The following is a 21,437-nucleotide window of genomic DNA, read 5'->3' as shown; positions in this document are numbered from 1 at the left end:
CCTCCTTCTTTAGCCAACGCTTCGGACAGCATTGCAGTGTCCATCATCAGGGCAGATGTGTAATGTGATTATCGTTACCCAAGATAAACAAATAAATTTATCGAACATATTTCTAGAGACGTTGCTAGGAATATGAATGGGGAATTTTCACAGATAAATTTCGGTTCTGTATCATGCTTGTACGCAACACAGTGAGGTCTCAAATTGTGAAATAACTATAGTTGGATCCCGCGTGAGAGGCAAGCGCGATGAAATGACTATAGATGCTTCCCGCCGACTGGGGGTTCAATAATATAGTAAATGTATGTACATATACAACCAATCACTCGAGTGGAAACAAAATAAAGCATGACAGAAAACAAATGCACATGGTGTAATAACCAAGTGTTGCTAACTGACCAACAGTTGCATAGATAGTGTAAGTATTTGCATTGTTTTCTAAAATGAAGTTGTCAAATAACTTTGTCTCTTTCTCGTATTGGGAGCTCTCAACTACACCGTGGCTTGTTTTTGTACATACACAATACATTGATGCGTGAAAAATTGACCTATTGTACTAGTATTAATGTTGAACTATTTGCAGTGATGAACTGCACTGGCGGCCGCATCTACCAGTGGTGCGGACCCCCTATCCAGCAGAGCTGCGGCAGCCCCGACCCGGGGAGTGAGGAGGCCCAGCCCAGCGGTGCCTGCACAGAGGGGTGCTTCTGCCCCCAGGGTACCCTACTCCACGCGGGCCAGTGCGTCACCAAGGACCAATGCCCATGCCGGCTGCGTGGAAAGCAGTTCTCACCCGGAATCAGCGTTCCCAAGGATTGCAACACATGGTAAATATATTGTTAACTTTTTATTTTTCGGAATAACTTTATTGAGTGAAACCTCAAATTGTAATATTTAATTATTGAAGACAATATTAGCGATTTCTAAACGAAAATCTGAAACAGAAAAATCAGAAAAGGATACAGTCACATCTAGGACCGGCAAGTGTCCCGGCAAGACAAGGGTCCTGGGTTCGTGTCCTAGATGTGACCATATCCTTTTCTGATTTTTCTGTTTCAGATTTTCGTTTGGAAATCGCTAATATTGTCTTCAATAATTAAATATTGTTAACTATATATATGCTGAAATGGCTTTTACAGTAAAATGGGGTGACTTCGATCAATTTTAAACTTCGAAACTAAATCACTTTTCAATAAAATCATTTGAATTAATATTAATATAGTACCTATATTATTTATAGATTTTTTTATAAAAATTGTGGGACAAATAAAGTCATGTGCTTGACTCAATATAGAGCGAGACAAATAGATGACAGTCATATAAAAGCCCATGTTGTAGGTTGATCTCTCTCTCACATCTCAGCTCTCATTTTCATTTTCATAATTTTCAAAATTTGACGTGTTTATATGGAGAATTCAGACAAGCAATAAAAATTTATTTATTATTGCATTAACTAACTAAACTAACTAACCATCACGCCGTTTCCCCGCAGGGGTAGGCAGAGAGGACGGACCGCCAAACAACTCTGTCTTGGCACACACTCCTTGCCTCATTCACATTCATACATCGTCTCATACATACTCTTCTATTGTTCTGACTCTTGACATGGCCCGACTCAAGTATCTGATTCACTTGGTCGTGCCATGTCTTCCTCGGGCGCCCCCGACTTCTGCTACCATTCACATTTGCATCGTATATTCTCCTTACACTCCTTTCTTCGCTCATTCGCTCTACATGCCCAAACCATCTAAGCGTCCCTTTCTTGATCTTACTCATTACGCTTACATCAGCCTTGCACTCTTTGCGGATATCCACATTCCTCACACGATCATACATGGTTTTACCACACATACGCCTCAGGGATCTCATTTCAACAGCATTCAATCTACTTTCATCCTTTCTTTGCCAGTTCCATGCCTCACTTCCATACATCAGGGTAGGTACCAGCACTCCATTGTGGACTGCTAACTTCGCTTCTTTGGACAATTTTTTGTTAGCGCCAACTGCGTTCAGTCCTCCATTAATGGAGTTACCTGCATTTACTCTTCTTTCAATATCTCTGTCAGCCTTCCCATCACTCGTAAACATGCTTCCTAAATACACAAATTCATCCACCTGCTCCAAGTATTCCTCATTCACAGCTATATTACACACTGTTTTCGTACTTTCTCTTTCAAACACCATTACTTTAGACTTACTTACATTCATCATTAACTCATTCTTCACGCATACTTCGTTCATCCTAGACACGAGAGACTGCAGATCATCCATACTATTAGCAATCAGCACCGCATCATCAGCATACAACAGGCAACATACTTTCAGATTACTCAAATTCGCGCCCAATCCCACATCTTTCAATTCTTGCATACAATTATCCATGTATAGATTGAATAACCACGGTGACATTACGCAGCCTTGTTTAACACCTTTTGTGATATCAAACCACTCCGTAAAACCACCGTTCACCCTAACACATGCAACGCTTCCCTCATATAGAGACGCAATTGCCTGAGTCAGATTCGCATTCACTCCATACTTGGACAACACCTTCCATAGCTTTTTCCTGTCGACTCGGTCGTATGCTTTTTGTAGATCTACAAAGGCACAGAAAAGTTTCTGGTTTTTTGCCAGAAACTTCTCGGTGAGCATACGCAATGAGAAGATCTGGTCCATGCACCCCCTTCCACTCATAAAAGCACCTTGCACATCCCATATTTTATCCTTTGTTTCCTTTCTTACCCTTTCAATCAAAATTCTACCATACAGCTTGCCAACTGAACTTAGCAGGCTAATAGCCCTATGATTCCCACATTCCATACGTGACCCTTTACCTTTGTATAATGGCATGATCACTGCTCTTCTCCAATCTAAAGGCGTGTAACCTTCCTTTAAACATTGGTTAAAAAGATTGCACAACCATGTGAGAATTATACGGCTACCTCCTTTAAAATATTCAGCAGCAATATTGTCGAAACCGACAGCCTTACCATTCTTCATATACTTAATTGATTTTTCTATCTCATCCATGCTAATTTCGGTAACATTCAGTCCATCATCGTTCATATCTGATTCGCCACTAGAATCACTGTCACTCACTTCGCTTTCAAAGACTTCCTCGAAATACTTCATCCATCTCTCTTTTATTTTTTCCTCATTCGTCAACATTTTTCCATCTTTCGATTTTATTACTTTCATGCTTCCGGTTTCAGGGCCACACCGGGACCTTTTGACTTCCTTCCAAAACAACTTAATGTTTTCTTGGAAATGGTTTGTCATTTTCATTCCTTCTTCCTCTTCCAGGCTTTTCTTTCGTTCTTTCACTCCAACTCTTACTTTTTTCTTACATTCCTTATATACTTCTTTCGCTCGATCCTTCTCTTCGCTGGAAGCACTGCCAGCCGCAATCAGACATAACCATGCTTTCTTCTTCTCTGAGACCAGTGCTTTAATATCATCATCCCACCATGCATCACCTTTCTTTCTACCTTGCGTACTTATTCCACACACCTCTCTAGCAGATTCACAAAGACTCACTTTTATGTGGTTCCATGTTTCGTCTATGCTTAGACCATCCATTTTTTTCTCATTCAATCTCATCTCTGCACAATTCACATACTTACTCCTCTCATTATCGTTTTGTAGTTTTTCTATTTTGATTCTTGTTGGAGTTAGTACCGTTTTCACTTTAGAGCGCCAACCGCGAAAGAGGTTTACTCTCGACACCACCAGAAAGTGGTCAGTTTCAACCTCTGCCCCTCTGAAAACTCTCGTGTCCTCGGTAACGGCTCTCAACCTAGAGTCAATTACTACAAAATCGATAATTGACCTCTCATTTCCTCTTTCCCACGTATATTGGTGGATACCTTTATGATCGAAAAAAGTATTGGACACAAAAAGGTTCCACTCTAAACATACTTCAAGTATTCTGTTCCCGTTGTCATTCGTTCTTTTATCCCCAAACATACCTAAGGCCGATTCAAATCCGTCACGTCTAATTCCTACCCACCCATTCAAATCGCCTGCCATTATAATCCTTTCATTAATATTTTTCAGTCTCATCACATCATTCACACCAGTCCAAAAATCATCTTTCTCTTCGTCACTCTCAGAATTGACAGGGGCATAACAAACAACAAGAAACACCCTTGTCAAACCGATTTTGAACCTAATCCACATTATTCTCGGACTTACACATTCATACTGCAACATACATTCAATCATTCTGGGAGACAGTAGTGCTGCAACACCCTGACACGCCCTCTCTGTATCTGGTCTCCCAGACCAAATGACGAGCCTATCGTTATGCTGCATTGTACCGCTCCCTTTTTTCATACTCTCTGTTACACAAAGTATGTCCAAACATTTGCTAACCATCGTGTCACACAATTCATTCATCTTTCTTTCCATACCTCCTCTAATATTCCACGTACCAATTCGACATTGTTCGAGTTCCTTCCTCCTCTTTGCGCCACCGAAGGGTTGGCGATGTGATGGATAGCGAGCCTCATCGACACCTGTGTCGGCCATTCCCTTCTACAAACTGCTTATCTAGTCTAACATAATGATACTTAGGTATAAATCACTAACATACAAATTAGTATAATATTTAACTTAATCCTAACGCCATCAAAACTATTCCAGATGTCCAAATGAAAAAAAACTTAATTCTAAAACAAAAAGTATTATAATCACTATAACAATACACTAATCACTGCATAATTGTTTGTACTAGTTCATATTGGCAGAAGACAAAAGACGCGGCTTCATTTCGATTTCGTCCTTCCTAGGGCGTAGGGGCACGGGGCGGTGCAGCGGGGGTGTAGAAATTAATATCTCTTCCTTTCTACCCCATCAGCACGTGTCAGAATGGAGAGTGGGTTTGCACGCAGGTGTCTTGCGGCGCTCGCTGCTCCGCCGTGGGAGACCCCCATTACCAGACCTTCGACGGGCGTCGCTTCAACTTTATGGGGCAGTGCACCTACCACCTCGTCAAGGGAGACAATTACAGCATCGAAGGGGAGAATGTGGCTTGCTCTGGAGCTATATCTGAAGTAAGTTATACCTTTATTAGTTTGTTGTTTACGTTAATGCGAAAAAGCTATAAAAAGTGTTGTCCAAGTATGGAGTGAAAACGAATCTCACACAGGCAATTGCGTCTCTGTATGAGGGAAGTGTTGCATGTGTTGGGGTGAACGGTAGTTTTACGGGGTGGTTTGATATCACAAAAGGTGGTGTAATGTCAGCATGGTTATTCAATCTATGTATGGATATTGTATGCAAGAATTGAGAGAGGTAGGATTAGACGCGAATTTGTGTAATCTGATAGCTAACAGGTTGGAAGATCTACAGTCTATTATTTTAAATTAACTTCTTTTCAATTTCGCTACACAAGTCATACACATAGTGGGCCTTTTTAATAAACATCTTTTAAATTTTACACTGTTTACCATACACAAATTTTTGTTTGTTTATTAGGTGTGTAAAATTTAAAATGCATTTATTAGTAAGGGGGAATTACTTCAAGTTTTAACAAAAACTAATCAATGTATATTATAAAAGTAAATGTACAATATGCGTGCCGCTAAAACTCAGAAACGAGTCCCGGTATGATCAAGGAAAAGTTCCAATCTTTATCTGAATGGCGTGCTTTTGAAGATGTAAGGGCTGGAATTTTCGTCCTCTAGAAATTTCTAGAACCTTCAAGAGTATTCTAGAGAATTCCACAACATTCCAGAACATCCTGGAACATTGTGGAATGTTCGGGAATAGTCTGGAACGTTTGGGAACATCCCAACCAACAAATTGATTAAAAAATTACAGGCCGTTTCCTGTTAGAATTTTAGTAAATTCATAACCGTGACAATACATTGTTATCTCTAAATATAAAATAAATCTGCACCTGTCTGTTTGTATGCTTAGTTCTTCTAAACTATGCAAGGAGTTTGATAGGATTTTCACCATCATTTAGAAAATTTCTTCCGGAAGATATATATATATATATACATATAATACATGGATATTATATTTATTGAAGGTAGAGAAAAGTCAAGCAAAGCCGGGTAAATGTCAGCTAGTAATTAAATATAAATTAATATATTACAGTACGTAGCTGTCGTTTTCCCAGAGTTGCTCGGTTTTAGAGTAAAGTTAATGTAGTCCTCCTTTTTACTACTCCACTCTGGCGGTAAAACAGAAAACAAAGCATTGAAGTTTTTTCCAACATTTTGGTAAAACGTAATATGAACATAAATCCAAATATATATAAGACGTAATCTGCATTATAATGTCAGTGAATGAATTAATTCCATTGTTTTGATTTTGATATGTTTGTGTTATACAGGGCATGAATCTGGCTTCCGACGGTGATATCTTCGACATGCCATCCTGCACCAAGGCAGTCACCATCCGGTATGGCAAGACCACGGTGCAGCTGAAGCAGGGTCGGGCTGTTGTGATCAACGGGAAAGATTGTACCAAGCTGCCTGCCAAATTAGAAGGAATGAAGATTCGATCCGTCTCGTCTTTGTTTGTTTTAGGTAAAAATCCCTTAATTTTTCTCTGTATTTATCAATATTCGCAGAAGCCATAGATAATAGAAAATAGGGAGATGGTCCATAAACCATTAATAGTATAAAATTGCATGTACAAACGTGTTGCCAACATCATTCACCCATACCTCCCCTTTGTTTCTACCCACGCATCAATCACAGAACTTTCATTGGCTCCAATGAAATCCGCTTTGATAATAATGACAGTTGGCACGCTTCCATACCATTTTTTTTTTGGAACGCATTTTACTTGATATCTTATGTAAGCGTATACAGAAATGTTTATCTTATATTGCAGTTCAATTACCCAACGGTCTAAAAGTTTGGTGGGACGGCATGACCAGAGCTCATATTGACGCGCCATCTTCCTTCAGAGGAAAAACAAAGGTAAAATTACAAAATGTTAAGTGATTTCTGATGACAATGTTTTTCAAAAATGTTTCGAAATTTTTTGTTAACCCCGCACAGAAAGCACTGATTTTCCTTCAGAACTCATTTTGTTGTCATGTTAAGCAATCTCACCACTGTGCACCGTTGCTCTAGGGTTCGAAGAACCTAGTTCTTCAGAGCAATTTCCATCGAAATACCCGTACAACAAGCACTGCATTCCCACCCATCAACATTCTATGGATTGCAATCCTTCCGTTAAGACAGAGGAATTTACTATGTTAGGATAAAGGTATCTGTCTGCTGAGATTGAAGTATACCTTTAATTCTGTAGGGCCTGTGTGGAACCTTCAACTCCAACCAGAAGGACGACTTCCTGACCCCCGAGGGGGATGTGGAGCAGGCCGTGATTCCCTTCGCCAACAAGTGGAAGACGGGGGAGATGTGCAACGACATCAGTGATAAGGAAGACCCCCACCCCTGTGACACCAACAAGCAGAACAAGGCCACCGCCGAGAAGTTGTGCGAGAAACTCAAAAGCCATCTGTTTTCCGGTATGTATTTTTCATCCCTTAGGCCTCTGGCATTTTCTGTTAGAAGGTCAGAGTATTTCTTCCTCGCAATAAAATCCAAATAAATGGAATATTTATGAACATATCATAATAAAGGTGATGAAATATGCTTCCAATTTTTATTATCAAAAATAATTTTAATATTTAAAAATTCGCTTACCTCACGTTTTTTGTAACTAAAATTACTGATTACAAAAAATATGTAAAAGCACACGTATTTTATTAGACAAACGCTATTGGTACCTCACTTTTTAACGTTTCTTATAAAAATAATTAATGAAAAGTTATAATTTTTTTACTAATTGCCGTCGGAAACTTTGGTTTCATAAAGGTGCCCATTTTAATTCTTCTGTGGTAAACTTTTGGATTTGAATATAAAGCATGGTGTTTTTTTTCTTTCCAACACCGTTTAGATCGTATTGCTCATCATGACAATAAGGGAGACACAATGATTTTTATTAAACCATTTGATTTGTTTCCAAAAGTGAACAAATTGGCTTAAGGGGTTCAGTATACATATATCTCGGTACCACTGATAGCTCAGTTGTTATACTATTATAGAGAGTGGTTACAACGTAGAACTCAGTGATAGGACTATGCATGCTTTATGCAGTATTTCACTTTTGTAAAAGTTGACTATTGAGAACAATGCTTGTGTAGTGAACAATGCTTGAGTAGTGAATGTGACAATTTTTGTACAAATTAACAAGTACTGACAGCACTCATAACTCGTCAAAAAGCCCTTTTGCTTTTGGAAAGACGATATGGTAACTGTGACCTTCGTCAACATATGTTTCAAGTGGTTAATAATCGAGCAAGACTTGACTTTTATCCCGATTTTGAAAACTTTCATTTTTGTTACAAACTTAGTGACACTACTTCTGGTCTTGTTTTTAACACACCTTGATACTGCGGTGTTTGTTTTAGATCTGAGTTGCATGGACCCATACACAAACAACCGAAAAATTAAATAAAAAGTTTTTGGACAAATGTGAACCTTTCAGGTTATTATCGCAAGGTCATCTTCAATCGCCATCTTAGTTTCTACAAACCGCATCTGCATGATATTTGGTTGTTTGTGCAGATTGTCACTGGAATGTGGATGTTACCCCATTCTACGAGGACTGCATGTACGACATGTGCTCCTGCGATGGCCCTGTGGAACGCTGCCTGTGCCCCATAATTGGGGCCTACGCCACCGACTGCGCCCTTCAGGGGGTACAGGTGCAATGGAGACTTAGTGTCAAGGAATGCGGTGAGTTGATTACTTTTCACTTCATAACCCACATAATTTAAAATAATAGTTAGCTAATATGCATAGCTACGTTTTTGTAAAAAAATCACCTCAAGGGTGCTGTGTAAGTGTGTATGTTTATTTATAAAATTCGAGAAAAAATACTTTGCTCAATATAACTGGTGTACAAATTTATTATTATTATTATAAAAATTTTAAATAAAAGAGGGTCCGACACAAACCCCTTGAGCACACCACAACTTAATTTGAATTCGGTCGATCTCTCACCCCTAAAGTTCTTACTTACCCTATGATATCTCTCAACCAAAAAGGATGTTATCCACTGCGGTGAGGCATTATTGATACATTTACACGACTTTGACAAATTCCCTGTGTTTGGGAGACCCATTGGACTTTGGCTCCTGAAGTGTGAATCAAATGTAACTAATCACATAAGTTATAACAGAATTAGTGACAATGAATTGTGTTAGATACTCTCAGAATTGCCCTGGTGAAAGATTCATCATTCAGAATCAAAACCTCGCTTGAAATGGCAAAAGCCATATTTGGTGACCATATTTAAATCGCTAGGTACCTCCTAACCTACCCCTTCTCTATCTCCTTCCCTTCCCCTATCCCTTCTGCCTCACAACATACCCCAATTAGGGGAGCCGTATTTCCACTGGTTCCGGACATTTGGGAGCAGTTAGGAGCAAAAATGTTAAAGAGTACAACCGTACCTAGAAATACAGGTTATAAATTAGTGTTTGATGACTTTGTTGTTACATGTACAGAGGTTCACTGTCCCGGCGGCCAGACATACCAGGTGTGCGGGGATTCATGCGCACGTAGCTGCGACGATTTGCGTGAGGCGTGGGAAGACCGGCTGGACGCCAGCCAGGAGGCGCGCTGCCATCCGCAGTGCGTGGAGGGCTGCAACTGCCCAGTCGGAGAGGCGCTGGACACGCACGGCGAGTGCGTGCCCCAGGCCTCCTGTGCCTGCGGACATGCGGGTCTAGAGTTCCCGCCGCAGTACAAGGAAGTGCGACCTGGCATCAAGCAGCAAGAACTGTGGTTAGTAGAGGCTGTTATTCTGTCACAGGGAAAAAACCCAACGCCATTAAATTACTTCAACATGACAGTGCTTGCGCCTGTTTATGATGTCTTTTGTTTTTTTTACCAGCTATATCAGTGTTTATCAAGGAATGTGACAAGACAGTTGTGTGGCGGTCCATCCTATCTGCCTACTCCTACAAAGAAACGGCATGATGCTTAGTTAGTTAGCTTTGACTGTGGCGACGAATAATTTTGATCACTTACTCAAGTCAACCTGACTGAATTTTTTTCTGTAAAGAGCACCAATTCCAGAAAATACAAGTTGTTTCGCCCTTTGACATCAATTTTCCTTTAACATTGCAAGGACTGTGGGATGGTAATACGACATAGGTAGCATTTTAATAATGTCTTTGATGCTTGGTGATTTTTAACGATCTTTAGTTAAAATAGATTTTTTTTTGTGTTTAATTTAAAAATTATTAACAGCTGTAATGTTTCAAGTTGTGAGTTTAAAAAAAAAATAATAATCACATAGTTTTAACCACTTTTATTGTCTACATACAACTGACATATTATGTGTCATTAGGATTTGCAATAAAGCTTTTAGATGTAATCCCCGGAGCTGGGAGATGATTGAAAAAAGGTACTAACCTTCCACTCGTTCAATCAACACCGGTTCCGTTCCCAAAAACAGATTTATTTTGTCAGGATTGTGTGATTATAATACTACTCTTCCGTGGAAGTGATAGCTTATAGTTGGACTATAGACTATAAGATGTAGTGGGAGAAGGAATGAGAGGGTGAAACCCCACCTGGTTTATAATAGGAACAAGTTTAGCAAAGGATTATTCTGAGAGTTTTTTCATTATTGATAGTAATCTGTTAATTGTATAATTATGTATGTAATCAAAAGAGAAAGTAGATAAATATGTTGCAAAGGAAAAAAGGGCTCACATGTATTTTTGAGCAAATTCTATGCAGCTTAATGACGCACGGAACTCGAGGGTATTTGAAGAACAATTCTCTTTCTTCGTCCAGTTAATCTCCTCAGCGTTCAGTTGCGAACTGCTTATATGACTCACTTTGTATTGAACTTTATTAGGCAACAGTTTTATTTAGAAAAAGGTGTCTAGCATACTGACACTGCCGTGTGCGCAAGTAGAGAAAGGGAAGGCGGAGACAAGGTATTTTGGAAATTACGAAAATTACCTCAATACCATCTTCAAAATACAGCAGTCTTGTCTGTATGTGTGTTGTGTAAATGTGATTTCTATTTAGTAAATGGCGTAATCAAATAGTATATAAATTGAATCCTATAATTTCTATACCCGCTATATCCGATTTTTTGACAAAATGATCTGAGTATGACATCTTGTTCACATTTTTGCGAGCAACAAGAGGAGCCTAAAATTGAGTTTCAAAACCCTCTTTATCACGACCAAAAACCATGTTAAAACTGCGAGTGAGGAACCAAATCCGCTATATCATACAGAAAGTTACTATCAAAACCCGCTATATCGGATTCAACCAATCACAAGCAGTTATTTTGCCAAAATACAATATGGCCGCCGCTCTGACGCCACGCTCGTGTGTCAAAATGATCTACGCGTGTGTTTCTAAACCCGCCATGTCGGCTCAGTTGACTTTCAAAATCACGAAGTGAGTATCAAAATCCGCTTTATCCATTTTATTTAACGAAATTACTTAATTATTGCTAGACATATATAGAAAAATAAATGCTTTTCGAAATTTTATTACTCCAATTCATTATATAAAAAATTGTAATGCAATTACTTATGTACGCTAAAGATGTGACAGTTTTTTGCGGTTTTCTCCAAATCAATGAAAGTTGATATAGCGGGTATAGAAATTACACGACTCAATTCTTCTTTATACACTTCTAATTAATAAAATTTTCAATTTATCTAAATGGGTACCATTAATATTACAGTGAAAAATCTATGTACCATTATTAAAATCAAAAGTAAGGTTTGTCTCTAATTTGGTTTGTATGAAGAAGTGATTTATTTTGTAGCGTTAATATAAAAAAGTATTAAAAATTTGGTCTGTTATAGTACATGCATCGGTGCTGCGTGGGAATGCCGCCTTGCCACGCCGGGGGAGATAGTGGCATACCCTCGAGCTGCAGACATTAAAGACAAATGCAGTGCGGCCAGAAATGAAGAATTTACCACTTGTGAGCCGGCTGCACCACTGACCTGCAAGGTATATCATTTTACTTCACTCTGTGCACAATATGATAGGCTTAGATTGAACCATGCATCCATATTTACAGACAATGCCTGTCATATATATGTAATTTATTACAAATTTTTAATTAGGCTGCAATAATTTTAACCTTTTGAACGCGTTAATTTGCTCCGTTTTATCTATACCCGTACGCGGTACATATTTTCAAAAACCTATGCACTCAATTAAATGTCAAATTATAGCATTCTGGCATGATTTATTGGCCTATATAGACAGAACAGATTATTCTCCACAATATGAAAACAAATCCTCGTGTGTCAACACTCTTAGATGTTTATAAAAACGAAAACATAAAATTTCATACAAAGAGGTACCGTATCTTTTGAATGTGGTCCCGCCATTCACTCGGCGTGTGTGTACTTAGGCCACTGCGTTGATAGACACAAGTGGGACACCATGATCACTTATCATTTTTAGTTATGAAAAGTTGTGAATGACATACTAGTACTAACGCCATCCGTTGACAAAAATGTAAACTAAAGGACTAAAAGGCGCGAACAGGCGCACTTGATTATCGATCTTTTTTTATGAAATACAATTTTATTTTTGAGAAATTCTTGTAGATGTCAGCATCGCGATAGTTCTACGAATGTCCAAGTGAGCAAGAAATACATTTATGACAAAAGAGCGCTGGAATATCGGCCGTCAAAGTTTCCGTATCAACTGTTGATACAGCCGCGTGTGAGTATAGACTTTTTGCCGTAACAACAGTTGATACGGCCGCGTGCAAAGAGTTAAATAAAATTAATATGTAAAATACTTTTTTTACATTAGCTCCAAACAGGAGGCCCTGAAAAAAATAATTTCCTTCAGGGCCTATGTCATCTTTGGGGAAGCTGCGTAGGGGGTTTATTAAGGAAAGGAAGGAGAGGAAAAGATTATGAAGGGTGGATATGAATCTGAGGGTCAGTGTATCAGGAGTGACGGACATTTGAATTCATCCCCCCCACTGCGGAGCATGGTGATGGGTCGAGAGCGTCGTGCTGGAGAGATAAAAAGATCTCCTTCAACCAGTCTCCAAATCTGGCCCGCTACACGGTGGGCACCCCTGCCAAGTCACCAAATGTAACGAACCACTTGGGGTCACCAAGCTAATGTTCTCAGTATTTTGGCAAGGTTAGCTAAAATAAAGCCATGAGTGCTCCAGTGTAAAATAGTACCATCTGATCTGTAAGGATGGGGTTTTTGTAAGCAGAAACAAAGAATTGCGCATTTAGGGTTTATATTGAAAAAATTGCATCCAAAGAGGGACTTACTTAATTATAAAATGATGTGATATGGTTTGTTGCGTGAAACGTAGGCAGTAGAAGAACAGCTTGTCCGCAGCAAATTATCTCAGCTTGATATCCCCAAATATACCGGTTGATTATTTTAGATTAGTCTTGTGAAAGTTGTCCCCGAGACTAGAGCCAGTAAAAGTCCATGATCGGTTGATGTATCCAAATACTATTAGATATTATTAAATATTATATTATATTATATTATTAAATATTATTATTATCCACTTGTACTGGACGGTAGTCCGCACAAGACTGTAGATTTGGGCGCCGGTTCCAAACCGTGTCTTCAACCGATGGGAATGCTCCTTTACGGCCGATGATGATGATAGTGGTACAAATTTATGTACAATCTGCCTCCCGCACCCGGTGCTTTGTGAATGTTGGGCACAGGGTGTGATTTCGTCTCTGCTCGCTTCTGGCGTTGGCGGTTTTCCTGAGTAGGGCTGGCTGATCTTGATGAGGTAACGCCAGAAGGTTTGGAGCCGAAGACTTGGCGAGGTGAGGCAGATGGTGGGCAAGAGTCACTTGTTGATAATAAAACGCTTGTTTTGGTGGTAAAGATGAACAATTTATTATTCTCCGTGATGAATGTTGCAGAATTTTAAATAAAATACGATGATGAAATTATTGAATGGAAGCCAAAAGCGCACCCACTGCTCTGGGCTGTTGAACAAGCAATGATTTCTTGCTCGATTTGAACTTTTATGTTTTGTGATTAGATTGAAGGTTTGGCAAAAGACGTGTCCCAAAAAATTCCAGAGTTGGCAATCTCATCAATGCACAATGTCGATGCACAAATCATAGATATAGAATATGTAGAAGGATCCACATCCACACACCTTGTTGCAAATCCTCAATGTAACACAGTCCTCTTTGTATACTGGTTTCCTTTACGATCTCGGCATTTCAAAACCTTCTTGAAAACTGTGTATTTTAACATAAAAAACAGTACAGTTATTCTGGGTAATGGACATAAGCAGCAAGTGTAATTTATTTATTATTCTGCTATTAATAATAGTAATAGGCTAATAAGGAGTATTCTGGCAATTGATTTAGAGAACAAAATTAATATTTTCTTTTGAGCTGCAGATAATAAGATTTTTCTGTTTTCCCAGAGTTTCTGGACACTGTACAAAATCATTAAAAAGCGTATAATTAATCACCTTTGTACAGGACATGCACCGTACACCACTGGGCAGCACAACTGCCGATTGCCGCCCGGGCTGTCAGTGCAAGAAGGGCTATGTGCTGGACACCATCGCCAAGAAGTGCGTCAAGCCGGAAGAGTGCCCTTGCCACCACGGAGGCCGGAGCTACCCTGATGGGGAGACCATGCAGGAGGACTGTAACACGTGGTAAGCACATATATTGCAATATTTGACTAGTTATTATTACTAGTGTTTATGTCTGTGACCAGAAGTGACTATAATAATGTGTACTTAATCAATGAATCATTTGTACTTCGATGCGTCATCCGCCACTATGCACAAAGAAGCATTGTGATGAAATATATTTCTGGCTTGTATTGGGATAAGTGAAACCAATCTTTCAGAATTGAAACGGTGCTTGAAATAGCTTTAGCCGTGTCAATAAACCAAATATTTTCTAATATTCCTCTTCCCCATTGCCTTCCCCTCCCCATTCATTTCAGCCTCTTAACACACTTCCAGCGGGAAGGGTAGTTCTACCTTCTACAGCTATATGTATTTAAAAATGTGAACCAAGTCTCCCAATTTTAAAACTCTTGTCTTTTGTGTGGAAGAATATTTTATCAAAATCAAACTATATTTACATAGAATTGGTAACACATCCTAACCGTTTTCGTACCGGAAGTTTTCTGTATTTTTTGTAAGGATTTGTGCAAAAATGAAAAACAAAAAATTGTAATATACGCACATTTTTTACAAATAAAACATCACTAAATGGCCCAACACGGACTTTAACTTCAGTTTGTGGAGTTGTATTACAAAAGTAGGCTTTGATTTTAGACAATAATTTTAGACTTTAGGTGTGGTGAGTACTACGTAAAAAAAATCATTTATTATTTTCAATTATTTTAACTGTTTGAAATTCCATTTTCTCGAATGGGACCCGTATTTTAGCATTCCCTTAAAATAGGGATGGCAAAGTCACACTTGCTCCGGTACTGTGCGGTAATTACATTGATAGTGATAAATAAAAAGATACGCTAAAATCATAACTGTGAAGTCAATGAAATAATAACGGCAGACACTCACAGAGCAGAGGCGGTTCCTTGGTACGTGCATTTGTGCATTGCACTGCTTGTCTTCAGTCTCCACATAACAAATTACAACGACATCTGTGCCCCAGTGATCGATGTAAGAAATTCGTAATTCCCGTCAGGTCATTATTTGAGCTATCTTCTAGTAAAAAAATCCCGCGCAAAAGCAAGCGATCGTGCATACCCAGATATGCACAAAACCAACTTTTACCATACTACTAAAACAGCGTCGGGCGGTATCGAGACAGCCCGAAGTAGCCGAAACGGTGACATGAGCGAGACAGATTACACTCTTAACGTCAAATTACGTGTTAGAGCAGTGCAGATACATAACCCATCCGTGCATTATCGAAGTGCTTTGACGGCGAGTGAATTTTGCATCACTTTGATCATGCGTAATCCAATGCGTTTGGAATGGATTCGCTTAGAAATACTAATGTTCAATGTTAACGCAACAACATTAACACATTGGAACTCGTTCACGGTGAAATCAAACGGTTTCGCTATATTTTCAACGATGAATTGAGTGTCCTTTATTTTCGAGATAATTTTGTATTATTTAATCAGTTATTTTACAAATATGACTTAGAAGATAGAATGAATTGCAGTAGGTGTTCCCATTCTTAATTTGCTCCACCTAAATTACAGACTAGGTACATTTTAAAAGTGAAATGCACTGCTGGTAATTACAGTCACGGGCCGCGTCTGTCACAGAGTCAACACGTACATTACAGCATCGTGCTTTCACAAAGTTAAGACGTACATTACAGCATCATGCTTTCACAGAGTTAAGACATACATTACCGCATCGTGCTTTCAAAGTATCTTATGTGGTTATTAGACTTTTTACTAAGCCTTATATGATTGTTTACAGCAAGTGCAACGCAGGCAAGTGGTCTTGTGAGAAGCGCCCCTGCGCCGGAGTCTGCAGCACCTGGGGAGACTCACACTTCCATTCATTCGACGGGCGCTCCTACGACTTCCAGGGCGTGTGCACCTACTTGCTCACCAAGGGCAGCTTTGACACCACGCAGCAGGGATTTAGTGTGGAGATTCAGGTGCGACCATCTACCATACCATAGATAATTTATTTTTATTTTTAAATTGACTATGATAGATATGCATTTAGTGTGTAGGTAGACTCAAAAGCTTGGCGCTGCTGTGCGTAGATGCAATTTGCTGTAGAATGGTTGAATAATGTTGGCAACACTTTTGTGTGCGCAGTTGCATGCTAATAATGGTTTACAGCCGATCTCCCTTGTTCCTATTTCTACGTACTTTACCTTCAATAATCCTCGCCAATCTATCGGACTATGCTGCTAAAAGTCTCTCGACACAAACTTTAATGTGTTGTATAAGAAACACTGTGAACCAAAAAAAGGTCCATGAAAGAAACATTTTGTCAACCATATAATACATATTGTGTAAATACATTCATGACGCATTGCTTGTTTTCACCAAAGTCCCCGTGTTTTTGTAGAATGAGGTTTGCGGCACATCCGGAGTGACATGCTCCAAAGCCATCACCCTCAAGGTCGGTTCAGGACCGGATGCTGAGGTGATCACCTTTACCAAAGACAAACCTCTGCCCGAGAGTAAACATCTGAAAAGGTTACATAAACACAATATTCCTGTATATATATTATATTACTTCATAATAAGAGAGTTTTACCTACTGATAAAACTTGTATTACATATTTATTTAATAACATTTATCAATAAATCTTAAATGTAAAAGAACATCAGAAAGTATAAAATGATCAGAAACTCTGAAGGATATAAAAGTAAGAGATACAAGTACATGCTAAACTTATAAGTCTACTTGTATCTCTTACTTATATACATAGTAGGTTAGATTAATATTTATTGAAAAGATGTAGCCTTCTTGGATCTATGTACATTACGTACCCAATCTCCATTAAAAACTTTATTGAGAGAAGCATTCTCAAATTCCCTTTCGTGTTGGCCTTTCCCGCTCTCATTTAGTACCTTATGTCTGACAAGTGGTCACCAGATCACATGATACACATTTTAAGATTGTTGGGAAGTAAGAGCTTCACAGATGCACTCATAGAGGGCAGTGCATAGAGCTTGCGTGGAAGTCCGCAAGATGGCAGCCAGTGGCCAGTAGTCGCCAGGGCCAGTGAGAATGCTCCCAGACAAACTCACTATTTCAGATCTCAATTAGCCAGCTTCTAGTTAGGTCGACTATCGAGTCACCATTGTAATACGCGAAGTATTAATAAATCCCTGATTTATCACAAAGAACCAATTATTTATAATCTCCTTCCACGGCGAGTTGGAGAACTGTATGTGGGAACACAACAACGATCATTATATTAAGTTCATCATGTATAATTTCATCATATTGTTATTTTACCCATTGCATTCAATGATCTTTTGTTTCCGTAGAATAAAGCTTCGACATGCCGGCCTATTTGTCTTTGCTGAAGTTCCTTCACTCGGTGTTGTCCTTCAATGGGACAAGGGTACCAGGGTCTATGTTAAAGCCGAGCCTAAATGGAAAGGAAGGGTAAGATATCTAGTACAGTTTACTGATTACATAATTACTTAACGAATTTATAATATGCATCTTTATATTTAAATAATTGATATTTTGTGTATTTGTAGTTGAAAGGATTGTGCGGTAACTACAATGACAATCAAGAAGATGACTTCCAAACTCCGTCTGGAGGGGTCAGTGAGGCGTCAGCTCGACTGTTTGGCGACTCCTGGAAACTTAAACCACATTGCCCTCCCTCATCTGAAGTGCAGGTACTCGCTTGGCTTTTATTGCATTGTGATCATTAGTAACATTATTAATCATTATTAACTATCATTAGTTACCACACGAGTTTCAAAACTTTTTCTTTTTTTATAGAGCGAAGACGGTTTACATTTATGTAGTTTCTGTGAGCACTTAGGCCATAGGCCCATTGTGCTATATCCCATTTTACCTCATTCCTTTAACAGTCACCCGGTCCCTTTTATAAAATTCACCAGGGTTGTTATTGGATATGTAGCTATGTCTTCTGGTTCCACAGTGTATATCCCCAAGTCTCATTTCTCCTCTCCAATCCCCCTTGGTTCCCTGAAGGCCCCAAAAGGGAAGAGAGCCTCATCTCTCCTCTCCACTCCTCCTTGGTTCCCCGAAGGCCTCGCAATGGAAGAGTCTACTCTTCCTTGATTCCCTGAAGGCCCCACGAGGGAAGAGGGTCTCGTCGCTTCTCTCCACTCCTCCTGGGTTCCCTGAAGGTCTCAATAAGGAAGAGGCCTTCGTCTCAACAAACCTTTTATGGCGTCTTGTTTTATTTTTGAAAAATAAATACAAATAAACAGATTTGCTATTACGAGCTGAAAACTTGTATTTACGTGGAAAAACTGTTTAAAATCCATAATGCCAAAACTCACTATTTGAGAGTTTTTAATGGGACAAACAGATTTGCTGACATTAAATAACATCAATATTATTGCAAGGGTTTCTTTCAACAACAAAAAATACTAATGGCTTGAAGTGAAGTGGAAATACTACTTTCCTTGTGAAAAACTCGCACTACGATGAGGGGTCACCGAGATACCCCATGCTTTGTGAAATTTATAGGGTTATGTTTATACATTTTGTAGTAATACATACAAAAATACCGATACAATAAGATCACTAGGATAGTAATTTCAGCGATTTCGGTTACCCCTGTTAGCAATGGGATGGTTAATGATGACAAACAATTTATAACAAGTGCCTTCTTGATTGAAAATGATCGTCTTCCCCAGGACACGTGTGCCCTCCACCCCGAGCGCCAGACCTGGTCCGTGCAGCGTTGCGGTGCTCTGAAGCGCGCTCCCTTCTCTCTGTGCCACTCGGAGGTGCCCCCGGGGGACTATCTGCGGCGCTGCGAGCGAGACACATGCGCCTGTGGACTGGGCGGCGATTGCGAGTGCCTCTGCACCGCACTGGCTGCCTATGCACACGAGTGCGCCTCGCGGGGAGTGCCTGTCAAGTGGAGGACGCAGGAACTGTGCCGTGAGTAGTATTCAAATTATATATATATATATACATTTTTTTAATTATTACCAACCTAACCTATAAATAGAGATGGCAAAATTTCGTTTTAACTAAAAACGCGAAAAAATATTTATGTTTCGAAAATAGGGCATTTATAAGTTTTCTTTGCGTTTCAAGGCATTTGAAAGTGTTTCCAGTGATTTCTATTTCACGAATTAACGTGAAAAATGTGATTTTGTCCGTATTTCAGCTAAATTATTCTATTTAGCGAAATAGGCGCGAATTTCCCGAAAATACCGGGTATTAAAATAATATGTGAGAATTTCAAAAAATCGATATTTACGTTATGATTTTTTATAATTTTGTTACTATTTTATGTGTAAATATTTAATATTTTTGTACTGTAGGCTAAAATTGCTTTTTGAAATTACACAAAATGTGCGAAATAAATTACGCCTATTGACGTTAATCGCAATCTGCATTTGTTGTGTTTGTGTTCGACGCGTACTTAGAGTTTCCTTCCTTATTCATTTAATATTAAAATTAATTATTTATAATCTTTCACATGGAAATACTTGCAAATGAAGGTTAAACATATATTTTACCAAAAATACTTAAAATATGCGCTAAAAACATTCAGGAAATACATTTTTTTCTATTTTGCTACAAAACGCTAAATTATGCCTCAAAATGCTATAAAACGCTAAATTTCCAATTGTTAATGCTAAAAAATCTGAAAATTAATGCTAAATTTTGCCATCTCTACCTATAAAGCTTCCAGGGTTCTCCCAAAAGAGCAAAGTTCTCCAAACAAACTGAAGCAGTCCGAAGAAGTGTGCTGCTCTTCCTTCTGAGTTGCAATTAGTGAAATTCGAGTATGCTCAGCGGAAGTTACATAATTTGTATTAAAACCTAATTTCACTTAGCCTTATTTGCGGTTATAGTAGAAACTGATCAATTTATTTTGTAATTCCAGCTATGCAATGCGATGAGAGTTGCACCAACTACAGCCCCTGCATCTCTGCATGCCCCCTGGAGACGTGCGACAATACTCTGTTCTACTCACAGATAACGGAAATGTGTCCTCAAGACACCTGTGTAGAAGGTAAAACACTACAATTTTATCAGTAATTCTATTTATTGTTAACTTTTCTTTCATAGTTGAAGTTTTTAATACAGATACATACAGACCTTAAACCCCTCGGGTATTTTGAGATTTTGTCATCAATTCACTTTAAATAACCTGTCAGATTCATGGTTTATTTTTTAATATTTCCGGTTGACATTAATTTTCAAATTGATTCACTGTTTTTTAATGTTTTCCAAAATGAAATGCTGTTTTTGAAAGCAGATGAAAGATGCTTTCAGATTTTAATATTACAACAAACACACATTGACGGCCGGCATAGTCCAGTGGTAACGCATTGGACTACCATTCCGAAGGTCGCGGGTTCGAACCCGGCGTGCGCAAATAAATTTTATTTGATTAATTTGTGTTATTTCACAATTAATTAATTAAAAATTAATAATAATAATATATAGTATATTTGCGGCACGTTCCAGAGTGGAAGATACTACCAGTATCGCCCTGGTGTAAGACCACCATTCAGAATTGAAACGTTGCTCCAAATGGCTTTAGCCGTGTTTAGTGACTAGATCTGAATAGCCAGGTACTTCCCCACCTTCCTCTTTCCCTTCCCCACTTACCTTCAGCCTCACAACATCCCCCAATTGGGGATGCCATAGTCTCAATGGCTCCAGAAGGGAGCAGTTGGGACTCTTGTGAGGTATTAACTATAAAAAAAAACATAATAATATAATATTGTATTTAAATTTAATAT

At 38.8% G+C, this 21,437-nt stretch overlaps 2 protein-coding genes across 2 annotated transcripts in view; both read left to right on the top strand.

The window, feature by feature from the left end:
• The window catches only part of LOC149422063 (uncharacterized), a 31,178-nt gene extending 24,572 nt beyond the window's left edge, over nucleotides 1-6,606 (top strand). The window contains exons 16-19 of the mRNA XM_089634347.1: nucleotides 584-827; nucleotides 4,859-5,054; nucleotides 6,344-6,539; nucleotides 6,584-6,606. Coding sequence (XP_089490473.1) covers nucleotides 584-827; nucleotides 4,859-5,054; nucleotides 6,344-6,539; nucleotides 6,584-6,606 — 659 coding nt within the window. The remainder of the gene's footprint in view (nucleotides 1-583; nucleotides 828-4,858; nucleotides 5,055-6,343; nucleotides 6,540-6,583) is intronic.
• A 247-nt stretch (nucleotides 6,607-6,853) lies between these two features.
• Nucleotides 6,854-21,437, top strand: part of LOC149422062 (hemocytin-like) — a 66,699-nt gene continuing 52,115 nt past the window's right edge. The window contains exons 1-12 of the mRNA XM_089634272.1: nucleotides 6,854-6,938; nucleotides 7,273-7,492; nucleotides 8,595-8,765; nucleotides 9,539-9,818; nucleotides 11,876-12,026; nucleotides 14,525-14,706; nucleotides 16,468-16,651; nucleotides 17,074-17,204; nucleotides 18,006-18,126; nucleotides 18,225-18,368; nucleotides 19,365-19,614; nucleotides 20,573-20,701. Of these exons, the coding sequence (XP_089490398.1) occupies nucleotides 6,888-6,938; nucleotides 7,273-7,492; nucleotides 8,595-8,765; nucleotides 9,539-9,818; nucleotides 11,876-12,026; nucleotides 14,525-14,706; nucleotides 16,468-16,651; nucleotides 17,074-17,204; nucleotides 18,006-18,126; nucleotides 18,225-18,368; nucleotides 19,365-19,614; nucleotides 20,573-20,701 (2,014 nt within the window). The 5' untranslated portion in view covers nucleotides 6,854-6,887. The remainder of the gene's footprint in view (nucleotides 6,939-7,272; nucleotides 7,493-8,594; nucleotides 8,766-9,538; nucleotides 9,819-11,875; nucleotides 12,027-14,524; nucleotides 14,707-16,467; nucleotides 16,652-17,073; nucleotides 17,205-18,005; nucleotides 18,127-18,224; nucleotides 18,369-19,364; nucleotides 19,615-20,572; nucleotides 20,702-21,437) is intronic.

The sequence above is a fragment of the Hesperophylax consimilis genome, chromosome 8 (assembly GCF_061612785.1).
Source record: "Hesperophylax consimilis isolate HC1 chromosome 8, BYU_Hcon_1.0, whole genome shotgun sequence".
Classification (NCBI taxonomy): domain Eukaryota; kingdom Metazoa; phylum Arthropoda; class Insecta; order Trichoptera; family Limnephilidae; genus Hesperophylax; species Hesperophylax consimilis.
Note: the sequence above shows the minus strand (reverse complement) of the source record. Positions and strands in the feature narration are given on the sequence as shown.